At 28.6% G+C, this 15,732-nt stretch overlaps 2 protein-coding genes across 9 annotated transcripts in view; one reads left to right on the top strand and one right to left on the bottom strand.

The window, feature by feature from the left end:
* The window catches only part of LOC107454397 (adenomatous polyposis coli protein), an 89,516-nt gene extending 79,181 nt beyond the window's left edge, over window positions 1–10,335 (top strand). For 7 of the 8 annotated variants that reach the window (XM_016071591.3, XM_016071590.3, XM_043046524.2 and 4 more), the window contains 3 exons: window positions 533–2,992; window positions 3,579–3,867; window positions 5,538–10,335. In XM_016071591.3, the coding sequence (XP_015927077.1) occupies window positions 533–2,992; window positions 3,579–3,867; window positions 5,538–6,096 (3,308 nt within the window). In that variant the 3' untranslated portion in view covers window positions 6,097–10,335. The remainder of the gene's footprint in view (window positions 1–532; window positions 2,993–3,578; window positions 3,868–5,537) is intronic. The other variant, XM_043046521.2, reaches the window with a different exon arrangement.
* Window positions 10,336–12,717: 2,382 nt separating this feature from the next.
* LOC107454406 (NADH dehydrogenase (ubiquinone) MLRQ subunit) overlaps window positions 12,718–15,732 on the bottom strand; it is a 13,724-nt gene continuing 10,709 nt past the window's right edge. Inside the window, exons 3-4 of the mRNA XM_016071601.3 lie at window positions 13,968–14,025; window positions 12,718–12,912 (exon numbers count right to left, since the gene is read on the bottom strand). Of these exons, the coding sequence (XP_015927087.1) occupies window positions 12,850–12,912; window positions 13,968–14,025 (121 nt within the window). The 3' untranslated portion in view covers window positions 12,718–12,849. The remainder of the gene's footprint in view (window positions 12,913–13,967; window positions 14,026–15,732) is intronic.

Below are 15,732 nucleotides of genomic sequence, written 5' to 3'. Positions count from 1 at the left end.
TAACATGTCTCGCCATATGGGCTACATTATGATTAAAATTGAAATATGTATTAATATTAAGAAGTGTTAGTTATTCCAATCTTTGGTAATTAACTCTCATTAAATTCTGTTAAAGTTATAAAAAACATTGGTAGTGATGTTAATTTTTTAAACTTTGCACAAAAAATTGATGAATGCTTGTTTTGATATATGCAGAACTCAGACAACCTAGGAACAAAATTTTAATTTTTTACCAATCATGACTAATATTTCAAAAAATTTTAGATTTGTTTTGTATGTAGTTAGTCAACAACTGAATTTTCTTCATTAAAAATATATCATGAATTTGTTGCTTTATCATAAGAGTATCTAAAACATTAGTTTTTGTTAGTTATTTTAATTTAAAATTTTGCCTTTTTGCCGTGTGAGTTAGTTATCTATGAAATATCCAGGTGTCATATATTAAAAATAAGTTCATGAGAATATTTGGTTATTTTTTATTTATTGCTCTGTTTTAAATAAAAATGTCTAATCGGCAATAATTTAATTTTAGGAAGAGGAAAGACATCAATACCACAAATAATTAGAAATGAAAATACAAGTGTAGATGAATTACAAACTCCGAAGCAAAGTCACTTTAAATCGGAAAGTTCACCTGTGTGCAGAGGGCTTCCTACCACAAGTTGCGAACAAAGCCTCAGTCCAAGTACAAAATTCCTTGGACATTCTAGTTCAACAGAAGAAAATGTATCGGAAGATAATATTCTAAGCAGCAGTCCATCTGCTTGTGATGAATCAGAAGGTATTGATTCAGATGACAGGCTAATTGCTGCCAATGCAAAAGCATCTGAAGTAGTTCTCAGAAATAACAGAGTTCGATCTAGGAAAACGAAGGCTAACAGGCGTTCAATGGAAATAAGGCAATCTTCAGAACATTCCAGTGAAGACGATAATAGAAATCCTTTTAATAGAAGTTCGGTAATAATTGCAGATCCTTCAGCTCTTCATATACTATCAGTGCCATCTAGTGAGAATGAAGAGAAAGCAATTGAAGATGAGCGTATGAAAGAAAAGGTATCAATGGGAGTCATACCCGACCTCTTGGAAGGTGCTGCTTACTATGATGGTTTAAGTAGTGAAAGTCATCAACAATCTGAAACTGGTTATGTTGGAAAAGTTGTATTACCGAGGAACATGACTGATTCAATGGAATTGAGAAGAGGAGCATTATTAGTTGCAGCAGAACTGGAAGATGGCATTGAAGACTGCACTCATAGTAGTACCAGCTTTGACTTAGAAAATATGAAACCTCCTTCTTGTATGGCAGAAATGAGTATGACTAGTAGTGGTCTTTCAGATTTGTTGTCAAATGGAAATGGCTGTTATATAAATGGAAAACGAGCTGTAGATCGCAGAAGAAGTATCAAGAGATCTAAAAAAATTAGTAGCAGTCATAGGTTTGTTTTAAAATCTGTAAGGCAAACAATTGCAAATAGTTTAGAATCATCAAAACATAAGGAGAGGTATGAGAAACCTGTTTCTTCATCTACTTCTTTGGAAAATATTAGTATGAAGAGCAGTGGTACATCCGACTTAATTGATAATGTTAACCCTCCTTCAATATTTGAAGATATATCCATGACTAATAGTTGTGCAAGTTTAAATAGCATTAGTTCAGATATATTGGAAAGTAGATCCCAATCATTGGCTGATGCTCGGAGTAGTTCTGAAATGTTTCAAAGATTTAATGCTGCCGCTGCAATGGTGCAAGTTTACTCCCGGGAATTATCCAATATTATGACTAGTAGCATGAAAAGCAGCTGTAATTCTGATTGTTTAGATCTTGTAAAACCACCCTCTATTTTCCAAGATATTGCTGAAGTTACAATTGAAGATGGAACAGATGCTGTGACAGATCCGTTAGTGTCTGACTTTGAACTTGAAGAAGAGCTACCCCATGATGATGAACCATCAATACCTTCAACTAACACTATACATTCCCCATTTTTACATTCTACTCAACGAATTGATGATAGTGCTGAAAACTTAAACAGCTCATTTGATGGTGATAGTTATGTTGATAAGTCACGAATTTCAAGCAAAGGAATTAGTAACTTTAGGCTTGAACCACAAAATGCAACGAAAGCACTTAGTGGTATTCCTACACTTTTGACTGATGATGAATATTCTTCTGGATTTTTCAGCAATATAACAACTGATGAGCACTGCAGTATGGAAAAAGATGAAAATGACTCTTCACCACCTCCTGCTATTCGCAAAGGTCCTCGCATTGTAAAACCAATAAATCGTGAAACTGTGCGCCAAATGCAAGAAAAGAAAAGTGCAGAAAAAGCAGCTAAATCTGTAAGAGGTAGGGCTTCCGGCTCTAGAAACCTTCTTCAACAAGTAACTAGTTCTCGAATTGTTAATGCAAATAAAACTAGTGTGAACAAAGGTGCTCCAACAGTGAGTGGTGTTAGAATGACAAGAACTCAAGCTTTAAGAGCATCCCAGAATAAACAGTCAAGTACTGGACGAGCATCACCTCGTTCCTTTCTAAGCAAACCTCCATCAGCGACATCTAGATCAGCAAATAGAACTGTCAGACAACCAACTGCTAAAGCAAACGTTTCTAGTTCAAAAACTGATGATGAGAAAATGGAAATCAGCAGACCGCAACCTCCTGTTAAGCAAAATACTTTCATCAAAGACGAAGTAACTTCAAAAGTGCCTGCGAGTGCTGCATCGGGTGTGTCTTCCAATCAACCAGTGTTATGTGATGAACGAAATAACAATGAACAGAGTAGCTGTGAAAAAATTTTATCCTCTGGATCAGGTTTCAACGATAAGAGACTTCCTCCTACTTCCCTTGACTCAGCATCAACAAGTACGGGTCTGCAACGAAAACTTAGTGTTCCTATTCAACGAAGGAGTAATGAAAAAGGAAGAATACCAACATCACCGAGTTACCAGGGTATATCATTTCTTGAAAAAGGATCTAGCAAAGTTCCAGGTAAACTAATGAAATTAAGTAACAACATAAAATTGTCTTTCTCTTTCTTTATTTTATGATTTTTTAAAAAAATTATTAGCCTTTAATTTTTTTTGTTTGTCATTTCCTCACTATAATTCATTTTTAATAATTATAAAATAAGCCGTGAGTATGGTTCAGGGAGTCCTTGTGGACCTTGTAATGTCCTTTCTACTTTAAAAACATATTAAGTCTAGGATTAAATTGAAAGGAGTGATTGTGTTTGGCATTTTTTATTTTGTGAGGTGTAAATATAATTTTAAAGCCTTTTTAATATAGTTCCTTATAGGTTTTTTTTTTCTCTTTTGGAAAACATATACTTACTTGATGTTGTGTAGCTATGTTAATTATTTTAGAATAACTTTTTATAAATGAAAATAATTATAAATTGATTCACTTTTCTTCATGACTGTATTATCTTATGTTTAGATGTGTGGAAATAAAATTTTGCTTATATACTTCCTTGTAATCACTTTTAACTGATTTGGGTTCTGATCTACCAGTAAAATCAAAACATTACTAAAATTTTTTTAATTATATGCTTATTACTTTTTTTTTTCTTTTGCAGAGAAAAGAAGCCCTGGAAGCAGTAGCTCAGTTGGTCGTGGAACTGTCCCTGTTAGTGGACGAACTACAAGTTCCAACAGCTTATCATCTATGTCTTCCAACAGTTTCTCCACCAAAAAATCAAATTCTCAAAAAGAAGTGCCAAGTAAAATTTCTTCAATTTGGAAAAGAAGTGAAAGTAGTAGTAGTTCTTCAAATAGTCCTGGAACTGATGCATCAGGTGGTGAAAGAAGTCACCTTAGTGGAGCAAGAAGCAAACCTAACACAGCATCTAAAACTCCTACAGCAAGGTAATTTTTTTCTTCTTTTTTTAATATTTTTATTTAGAGATCTTAATATTATTGCTCGAATTGTTTAAAATTTTTTTATTTTATTTTCATGCTTATATATTTGTTTATTTTTTTAAAAACAGAACTTTCTTATCCTTCAGAACTGTTGCTTCACTTTTCAAGACTACAAAAATAAATCTTTTACAACTCCAGATTTTTGCCTACATAATTGAAATAAAAGATTTTTTTTTTATCCTTTTTTAAATTTCATTGCTAAAATCAAACAGTTTAATTCTTATCTTCTTTTTTTTCTTAAAATTAAATACTATTGATTACTTTTATGTAAGCAGAATTAGTGGTTCTTAGAAAAGAGATATCTGTGTTTAATTGTATCCGAGAAACAGTTGTCTGAAAATTTTTAAATAAATTTTAATTTCTAATTGTATAATTTTGATTTACGTAAAGTTTTTATATGCTCCCTTAGAAATGTAGTTTTTTCCCTTAGAAATGTAGAGAGTACTGCCTTTTCTGTTTCATCTATATCATAAAAATTGCTTCAAAAATATGAGTTCTGCGCAAATGCCCAGTTCTTAGGCATCTACAATATTTTGCATCCTCTGATAAAACTTGTTTTTGTAACAAATTTGTTTTAATAAGAAAATGTTTTTTTTTTTTTTTTGCAAAGTCGCAATCTGTGCTGTGTCCATCAATGCTGGCTTCAAGTTTAATCAATGAAAAAATTAAAAGCTATTTTTAAAGAAAAATTTTCAATTGTATACAATTTTAAAATTTCGTTCCGTTTTTAAAATTTTGCAATAATTTTCTGTGATAAAAAAAATATAAAAGTTTTGTGAGTTAGTAAAATTCAGTGTTCTGATTCTGATAAAGATATTCAATGTTTGTCAGTTTTTGTTGTTTCGTCCTCTTTCTTTTCTTTTTTTAAAATTTTTATTTCTTTATTTTTTTTTTTATTGTCTGGTTCAAATTGATGTACATAGCTTTTATTTCTGGTTAAAGAAATATTCTATACAATTTTTCTTTTACCAGAAGTGAAAGTTTCCTATGATGGTTTTTAAATTTTATTGAGGAAATTGCATGACTAAAAAGATTAACTTCAATAATCTGAACATTGATCATCTGAAGTAGATTCAATCTCAATAATATCAGATAATTTAGGTTCTACTATATTTATAAACAATTAAAAGAGAACATACTAAGTCAGAATCAGTATTTGTTGAAAGTATTTTCAAAATGTCCTGCTTGACTAATACTCCATTCATACACAGAATAAAAAAAAAAGGCTTCTGACACCACAAGCCTGGAAAAAAGAATGTCTCTTCAAATTTACGCCATTTGAGAACCATCCTGTTTAGCAAAAATATCTAGATGGCGTAAAGAGCCATTCATCATGACCCTGAAATCTGGCATGACTTAGAATTGTTTGTCTCTCAACACCTATCTATGAGCAGAGTAGATAAATTTTAAAAAAAAGAAGAGGTTTTAGTTTCTCTTAAAATGCAATATGCCTGATGTAAAATTTGAAGACAGTTAGCTGGAACAAAATAAGGGCAATATCTGTAGAGGGTATGTAATCGAAGGTGAAGAAAATTAGGATTAAAAAAAAAGCTGTAAAAAAATTAATAGTGTATGTTTGGAGATAGTATTGGTAATATGTTTTGTTTATTTTATAGGTCCACTAGTATCAACTCAGAGTCAACAAAAACAACTCTCTCAAGGAGTTCAACATATGAAAAAATAGACAAAATTTCTTCTAACTCTAATAGTAAACCAAAAGTAAACACTCGTTATTCTGCGCCACCGCGATGCAAACCATCTACTTACACAACAAGAAACACTCAAAAAGCTCCACCTGTACCTGGGAAGCCTACCGGAGGTGCAAGAATTGTTAAACCCGTCACACCTAGGCCTAAACCAAATGCAATTACCTCTAGAACATTAAGGCAGTCCTCCACTTTTACACCTAGTTATGCAGCTTCATCTAGCCCACCTGCTTGTATCACCAGTGGAAAAACATATGGGAATTCTCAAACTTCCAAAGTCTCCATACCCCTTGTAACTGCCCCATTCGCTTACAATGAATCTTCTGATTCAATATCTAGTAAAAATGATAGCAATGGGATACATCATGCAAATGACTTGTTTCACAATGTTCACCATTCTTCTACAGTTTTCAACAATTTTGACAAAAATGATAGTGAGTCGGATGATAATAATCTAGCTGAAACATAGTCTCACTTGTGTTATATTAGCTTTATTATTTTGGTACTTACATGTTATTTCAGTATTTGTTTTTGGTGGTCAGATTATATCTACTTTTAGTTCAAAAACAATTTTTGTGTGCCTGCATATATGTTTTGCATTGTTAGCTTGCTCCTTTGTAGAATGTAATGCTATCTAAATGAAGTTTAGTTCTTTGATTATTTTAGAAATTGTGATTGAGAATATTTATACTTAAATCGCCAGTTGTTTACCGCAATTTTTCAAACTAATTCTATTTAATTAAAAAATCTCATACTTATAATCTCAAATCTCATACACCTAATGATAAATTTAAAAAGTGTTTTGATTCCATTAAATAAGCAATTTAAAAGGAAAAATTGAACAAACTTTATTTTTGGTTTGAATATTAAGAAAAAGATTTTTTTGTTTGTTTTCAGACAAAATGATTTTTATATTGTCAAATGCTTAATGCAAAAAAAAAAAAAAAGTGTTTACTATAAAAAAATAGTTATTGGTATTATAATCAAAACATTAATTATTTCTATATGAAATGTTTTTTTTATGATTAAATATTTATAAGAAGATTGAAATTATCGAATGTACGTACATAAGCATTTTTTTTTCATCCAAGTGAAAGTGAAAATTTTGATGGCCAGAAAATTTTAGACCCATTTTTCTTGTATTTCTTCATCGAATTAATTTCATGAGAACAAAGCCCATTTAGGTATAACTATTTTATGTTCGCTAGGCACAACCAGAAAGTAACAGAAATTTAGTTTCTTTTTTCATCAGATTAAGCTTTGGTAATTTCTTGTTTTTTAAAAGCATATGATATTAGCCTAGACAGAAATGGCACATTTAAAAAATACTGCTATCACATGTAAGTTCCAAATTTTTTTTTATATGAATTAAGTTTCATTCCTCTCTTTAAAAAATAAATATGCTATATTGTTTTAGTGTAAGGGATTTCAACAATATGCAGTAATTGCTTTAAATAGTTAATCACTATGTTAATTTTTTGTTTTTAAATCACACTTCTAGTTATATGATGGGCACTGCTCTGCTTTTGACTGTGATTTTTTTTTCTCTCAACAGAATCAATACATTGAAGGAAATGAAGATCATTATTAAATCCTGTTTTTTTAAACAACAGGTTTTTTCTTTCTTCACCAGAATATCTTGTGAATTTAAATTTTTTTAACCAAGCTATACAACTGTGCATTTTAGTACATATTTAAAGTGCCCCATTTAAAAGTTGCTCTTCTAGTTTTATGAATATTTTATACATGACATTTTTATAAAGATGTAAATGTATAATCTGATGTATAATTTTATTAATTTTGTACTTATTTTATAATTTAAAAAAAAATCATTTGCTGAATCTTCAAATCTGTCAGCAAAGATGATTGTACCAAGTCATTGTTTCTAGTCTGAGGAAATTAATACTGATGCAGCTTTGCAACAATAATTTCTTAAAGTTAATGTGTCTTTAATATATGCATCATTTATAACAAATTGGTGTATTGGTATATGCGTGTATTGTTATAAGGTCAATCTTACATTTAGCATCTAGTTAAAAATTTTTTTTTTATTTGATACATATTTTTAATTTTAAGGGTTTTAGAAATGTTCATCATAAAAATTGCTTTTAAAATATTTTATTCTTATCTGGTTGTAATTAATTTTAATTTTGTTCCAGTAAATGAATTATTGAAACATATCAGCTTTTTAAGTTAAAAATTAAATTTAAAACACTTTTTATCAAAATAAATTATAGTTTATTTCCAACCTTTTCTTAATTTATAAATTTATTGAAATTGTGAATTAACTACATTTAATAATATTTACAGTTTCTTTTATTTTTTATGAAATTTTCTCAGTGTGAAGTAAAGAAATAAACATTGTGTTAATTTGATATAATCGAATCTTGAAATTTGATATCAAAGCTTATTTTGACTAAGAATAACACTTATAATCGTTTTCTCCCAATTAGTAATTATTTCAATATTTAAATAACATAGATAGAATATCAAAAAGGAAAAAAAAATGTTAAAAGCATCAACCTCCATATTTCATAAATTTCTTTGTGATACACTTTCATAGAAAACATTTTTTAAAAATTTATTCATAAAATATTATTTTTCCTTAATAGTTATGCTAAGCAATAACATTGTCACATAACAGCAACATTATCACATTTGATAACATTATTCAATATTGACTATTATGTGTGCTTAAATTATTTTGTATTTTTCATTTCAACAATATTATTTATATTGAATACTTCTAGTAATCAAATGTGATTTAAGTTAAGAAATATAAGGAATTTTGATCTGAATTTTGACAATTTATTAACTTAAATGAACTAAAATACTGTTTGGCAAACACGAGATGAACCAGTGAGGTTGTTTCCAGTTAGGTCAGGCTGCATCTCGTATAGGCCAAACAGTATATTTGAATATTTTACTATTATTTTCCATTCAGCAATACTTTATACTTTCATGCTTTGCAGTGTATTTGTCTTGTTAACTTTGTGGTAGATATATAACTTAAACATTTTGCTACTTAACAATTTTTAAATAAACTCATAGACTAATAAATAACCAAAATTGAAATTAAAAAAATTGGATACTGGTTAAACTGTTTTAATATTGGCTGTTAGGGAAATGATTTTATGTATGCATAATATACAAATCTGTTTAATGTTACTAACAGTTACTCTTTGTTGCAATTCCTGAATTTGCACAATTTCATGAACAAATAGAATGTGGTTAAAATATTTTTAACAAACAAAGCATTAACATATTTTTTAAAATTATTTTTTTGCTATTGTAAACTAATTAAACGAATAATTATACAAAATTATTGTTGACATTTCTGTTTCAAAATGAGCGATTTTTAACTTCATCATTTTATTGAACTTTAATATTTTAGTTTAGTAATGTCTGCTCACTGTAAATAAATTCACAGTATAAATTTAATTTGAATTGGAAACTGCATGCTGCTATTATACTATCATAAAATTACAATCCTTTAATAAAAATGTACTACATAATTTTAATATTATAAATCTACAAAGTTAATGATTTAATATTAAATTGTAGAAAAAATCCTAATAGAGAAATATAATGAGAGTATCTTATAATTTATCATCTATTAAATTCTAGTGCTTTACTTTTTAAAAAGACCTATCTAAAATAATTTCCAACCTTTTGAAAAACATTGCTTTAAAATTTTTCAGAAAATCTTTACTTAATATTTAAGCGTTCTGAAAATCTAAACACTTCATCTAATTATGCTCGCAAAATTGTCCAAAATGTATTGGTTGTTATTGCAAAAAAATGAATACGTCCTAAATATGCAAACTAATATTGAACACAATTTACCATATGTTCTTATACTAAAATCTTTATTCCAATTTGTATGGTATTTAGATATTTAATCAAATTATACTCAAAATTGAGTACATTCTTAATAAGACTTATTAAATATATAAACAAAGTGAATATGTTTTAATCCGAATTCCACATATGCTAAATATTTTAACCTTCCAAGTATTTCATCTATTTGAGTGATTTTGTGCACATTTTTCCCAATATATCGACCTTCCGTTAGATAGTAACCAACTAAGCCAATGTTACATGAAAAAATTCTGGATCTGATGCTTGGAAGATTAAAACAAAAAAATGTGTGAAATCACAAATTCATTATAAAATTCTACCACTAGCAATAAAAAAAATATATTTTAGATAAAATTAATGTCTTGAAAATTTGAATTTTTCATGCTTTTGTGATGATGTAAATATTAACCAATTCTTATTACCAGTATTTTATTGCACTGTACCTTCAAGCCAAAGCAACTTGATTTTAATTTTTCTAAATGGTTCTACTTAAGACTATATTTGAAAAGCATATTTTCTTTTAATGAATTTGAATTTTTATGTTTCAAATTTTGTGATATTTAATACTAATTCAAATTCAATGATTTCAATTAGTACTATGTACATTCTTCTCTGCTTTTATTTCGACAATCTTATTTATGTGAGTGTGCCATAAAGTGCTTTTATTTATTTTCTTTAAGATGGTATTATTTAAATTTTGTAAATTAAATGTACAGTTTTTATCTTTATTTTAATTATTGCACTTTTTTGTTATTTGATCATATGTACTCAAGCTGTTAATATAAAACTGGTTTTGAGCATGTGTGTTAATGTGATATGTTAAATAAAACAAAACATTTTATTCAAAGCTTTTATATTATTTTAACACTAGGGCAGGGGTCAGCAACCTGCGGCTCGCGATCCGTATGTGGCTCTTTCGATGTAAACTCGCAGTGTTGCCAATTACATTCCAATTCTATCTCACCCATAGCAGGACTACAGGAACACAGAGTGTTAACGTCAATTTTTCAGAAAAAAATAAACCACGAAATTCCAATGTTTCACCGTATAATTCATCAAGAAGGGCTTTGTGCCTAAATATTTCTGACCGAAATGGTTGAGGTAACGAACTTGGTAATTAAGATTATTAACAGCATCTTGGCAAAACCACTCTACCATCGCCAGTTTTCTGACCTACTTCTGCACAATAAAGTGCGATGGCTTTCCAGAGGTAACTTATTGCAATGTGCTTGAGTGAAATAAAACATTCCTCAATGAAAAAAGCATTGAACATCCGAATTGGAAGAAGACAAATGGCTGCAATAATTCAACTTCATGGTAAATACAGTAGGGAACCGATTATCCGGAACGATACCATCGCTATTCCGGATAACTGATTTTTCCGGTTTTCTGAATCGCTACAAAAAGCCGTTTTTTTTTATTGTTAAACCCAACTAAAAAAAATAATATTTGGAAATAATCTTAAAAAGAAGAAAAAAACGAAGTAATACACTAATGATTATTTCCAAAATGATAGTAAGGTAAACATCTTTCCAAAAAGAAAGAAAAATCTTATGAGGAAGAAAAAAAAATTTTTTGTTCAAAAATGCAAGAAAATTTATTGAATTTCGTTCCGGTTTTTTGATTTCCGGATAACGGGTTCTGTACTGTACCACAATGAAACTAAATGAACTAAACTGAAACTGCAAAGGACAACCCAGCCTACGCCTTGCTTGAAGAAGTAGTTTATTTCATGAACAAATTACATAATCTTGTTGAAGGCATGGAGAGAGGTAAATTACTTCATTTTAAAAATCTGAAGCAATATCTTGAATGCAACTATTGACATGAATTACTTCAGCATAGCTTTAAAAAATATAAAGAATATTCGCTGAGAGATTAAAGCAATTCAAAACAAACAGAAGTAATCTCGCTTTCATAGTAAATCCTCTCAACACAAATACAAATGAGATTAACATTGAGACATTTGGAATGGATGCTGAATATGAAAACCAAAGGCTTGGGGAGTTCACAGAACTCAAGAGCAAGTTGGAGGTTCAAAAATGCATGCACATCGCGCAACACAAGTGGACAGCTCTAAAGGAAATTCTGCAAGTTGATGCCCTCATATTCGGCACATATAAAGCAATATTTGGCAGAATAGTTTTCCAGAATACTACAGTGAAGTAAAGAAGTTGACATATTCGTGCGAGCAAGCGACAAATAAAAACTAACTAACAAATAAAAATTGAGAGTCTTGCTTGAAATTTAAAACAAGTTATTAGCCAGATTTAAACTTTCAAAAGGCATGCAAAGCCAATACTCCCATTGATGGAACTATATATATATTTGTTTTGATATGAATAAACATTATTCCGTATTTAAAGCTGTTTATTTCAAATCAAAAAACAAATGTATATAAAAGCGAATACTGTAAATCAAAAATTTTTAGTGGCTGTTAAAAACTGGGAAATTCTGTATATTGTAATTTTTAGCTCTTCCATTTCAATAGGTTGCGGACCCCTGCACTAGGGGATAATAACCTGTTCGCTGCCACCTACTAACCACAATCACTATTTCTTGGCATAAAAAAAAATTTTCTTCCCAAGTTAAAATTATTCGCTTAAAAAAGTATGTACTATAAGAATTTTATTTGCTTATGCTTGCACCCCTACTATCCAAATCTCAAATTCAATCTCAAAAATCAATAAATTGCAATGTTAAAAAAAAATCTTTAAAAAGTTTGTTCAACTTCAGTAGCCTGTGTGTGAGTCACCTGCTGTACACGAACATAGGGTCAAGTGCCTGTTACTGATTCATGATGAAAAAAAAGGCATATAACAAAAATAGAAAACGATTCTAAAAAAAGGATGGAGCTAATTAAGAATTTTTTTTTGATCCAATTCATTCAGTAATAATTCATTCCTCTGAGGAAAAAAGCAAAAAGAAGTACCGTTTCACACCAACTCCTTTTCATTTGAAAACGTTTTGGATTTCACTTTTTGAACTAGTAATTTTGATATTAAGAAGTCTGGTTTTTCTTTTTTCTTGTCTAGTAATAAAAAATCAGATGGTTATTTTAAAATCACAAGTTCATCGAAATTATAAGCTCAGAACAAGCGAAAAAAACTGGGAATATCAGGACAAAAGGACATCATTCAAGGACAAAAATCAGGACATTTATTACCAAGAAAATTGAGACACCTGTGAACCCTGTACAATATCATTTTCCTCAAAGAAAACAAGAACAAACATACAAAATTTTGTTTATTTTCTATCATTAATTAAATAAAGAATAACATAAGCCAGATATTGATATTTACTAGAAAGTTCTTAAGTGGAATAATCCTGGCAAAATAATTACAAGATTCACTATTTTTATTTAGAATTCTGGGCGTTGCTCCTTGATCTTTTTGTAGTCTGGCTCCTCTTTGATGTGAAGCAACTGAAATAAATTAGAAACAAATTTTTAATTTTTCTGCTTACTCATAGTAAACTAAACAAACCTTAAATAAACAAAGAACCAAAATTTTCTTAAATTTATTATATTACAAATCAGTAATTTGGAAATTACATGGTGTAGGACATAAAAAAAATGAACTAATATTTCTCAGAACAATTTCTTCTATAAATTAAACTTTAAATTATTAACTTTGTATTTAAAATACTTAGTTCATTATATTCTATCAAAAAATCACTTATTTTATAAAATCTGACAAAAATAAAATATGATTACTAGGCTACAAATTCTTAAAATTTTGTGAATTGGTTTCGAATTTAATTTTAATCCCAATTAAATTTTGAAACTTACATTTGAATAAAGCAATTTAGGCAGTTTTAAATAATTTAATATAATATACAATTAATTTGAAATTATTTTATCTCAGTGTTGTATATCCAACAACTTCCTGGCGTCTGATGTAAATTGTTCATTTTAAATGTAAATTAAAAAATTTAATTAATAAACACTGAAACTTATTCTGATAATGTTTGAAATTTTTTAATTAAATGCTCCCTTAAATTTAAGATGCTCTCTTTCTTGTTAATTAGAACGTGTGGATCATTGCGTTTTACTGCATTTTCCACCTTGAAGAATATTTTTTCTTTATGTCTGGCCATTTAAAATCACCTTTTGAACTAAACATACCATACTAGATACATTTTGCTATACATTTGTTTCACTTATTGCAAATATATATGTACATTGTTCTTCCTCCCTGCTTGCCCTTTGATTCCAATAAATGCCCCTATTTGCCCATTTATCCCTTAAAAACACTGCCTTTTTATTCAGATACCATTTCTTAAAAAAAAAAATTCATTAATAATTACACATAAAAAAATTAATAATTACATATTGGTAAAATTATCCGTGTTTATAGGTTTAATTCTGATTACTATTACAAATACTTTGTTAGGATTATTATCAACTTGTATCTCTTTTGGGGAGGGGAAAAAATATGTGCCAAGAAACATGTTTATTATATAAAAATATAACATTACCTTATATCTTTTTTCTGCATATTCTTGATAAGGCTCAGGATTGGCTGATCTCCTCCAACTGAAAGCAAATAAATTGCATTGAGCAAAATATTTTATTATAAAGGCTAGTTATTGAATAATACTATAATAAAATAAACTATAAGGTTTACATTTTTAATTACTGATAGAAGGATTAATTAATTATTGGTAGAGGTATTAATTACTGTAACCTCTATGCTAAAGCATATTCAATCAATGGAATATTTAATCTAATTAGTATTGTGTGTGGCAAAGTTGGAAAGAATTACTTTCAACATTTACGTTAAGTAAAAGGCAAAATTAGAGGTTGCGGCTCAGGTAACTTATTAATAATAGTAAGATTCAAAATTTCCTAGCAAAAAATAAATAAATCAAATAAAAAATAGTTTTTAATGAACTTTCATTAGAACAGCATGCCTCATCTCTACTGCATACTATTAGATCAGAGCTCATTCTAGGCAGAAAAAAAGGCAGGGAGCAAAAGTTTTAAAGAAAGGGCATTATTATTCTAAAAAGGCTAATTTCTTTCTATGGACTTTACACGTTCTATTAAAAAACATTGTCAATAATTTTTTTTTTTTTTGCTTAAGTACCAAAGCAATCATATTAATTACTAATTTTTATTAATAAATTAACATATATACATGAGTTAATGAGCTAATTTAGCTTAGTAATTTATTTAAAATGCATGCATATATGAATAAAATAAAAAATGTATGTTTTTATGTGTCTGTAGTTATGATTTAATAATTAAAATGATTAATAATAATTATGATTTAATGATATTGAAGTAACTGCAAACTTTCAAAGACAAGTGCAACATGGGGGAATTATGGCTATTTTTCCTTTCACATATAAATCTATGTATTGACAGCAATGACAAACTAAATAAAAAGAGTTGAAAATAACAAAAGTTTAAGAAATCCATTGTAGAGTTTGGGGAAAAAAATAAAATTCTAACAAAAGAAAAGTGTAATGCTCATAGGAAGAAAGTGTAAAAAAACTACATACATATTTTAATGACTAATATAAACTGGAATTAAATATTTAGTTTAAGAAAATTTATAGGGTTTAAACCGATACCAAAAATTAAAATAAAACCATTATATTGCAAAATAGGATTCAAAATTCATTTGGTATTATACTTCAGATATTATTTCTATTTCTTGAATTATAAGAGGTTATATAAATTTTAAATAGGAACCGTTTTCTTTCTAGTCTTTTTTTCCTAAAAAGTCATATAAGCTACAAAAAATAAACAAAATTACAAACAGTGAGTAGGGTGACTCGGGGTAATTCACGATCACTCTGTTTCTGGGGTAAATAATGATCACCTAAGTTTTATTTAAAAAAAAAACTTTTTTTTTTCAAATTTGAGACATGGACAAGAATGCTTGTACACTTTACTAAAGTATAACTACATTTACTTAATAATAGTTTTTTGTTTAATCAAACAAAATAAGTATCTTTTAAACTGCTTTCTGTATTTTCCATTTCAAAGATGGGCACATTTCTGCAAAGATCCCCCTCCTTCTCTTAATAATAAATATTTTGAGTTACTTTCTTTTTCTTTGATATAAAAGTAGTGTAAGCTTTTGTTTAATTATTTCACATCTACTGTAAACATTATAATTGATTATAGGAAACTATATCAAATGTTGCCCCCTACAGATGGGGTAATTATTGATCACTGGGGTAATTCCTGATCATTGTCATTTCTTCTTATAAATAGTATATAAAATAGCTA

The sequence above is a fragment of the Parasteatoda tepidariorum genome, chromosome 3 (genome assembly GCF_043381705.1).
Source record: "Parasteatoda tepidariorum isolate YZ-2023 chromosome 3, CAS_Ptep_4.0, whole genome shotgun sequence".
Classification (NCBI taxonomy): domain Eukaryota; kingdom Metazoa; phylum Arthropoda; class Arachnida; order Araneae; family Theridiidae; genus Parasteatoda; species Parasteatoda tepidariorum.
Note: the sequence above shows the minus strand (reverse complement) of the source record. Positions and strands in the feature narration are given on the sequence as shown.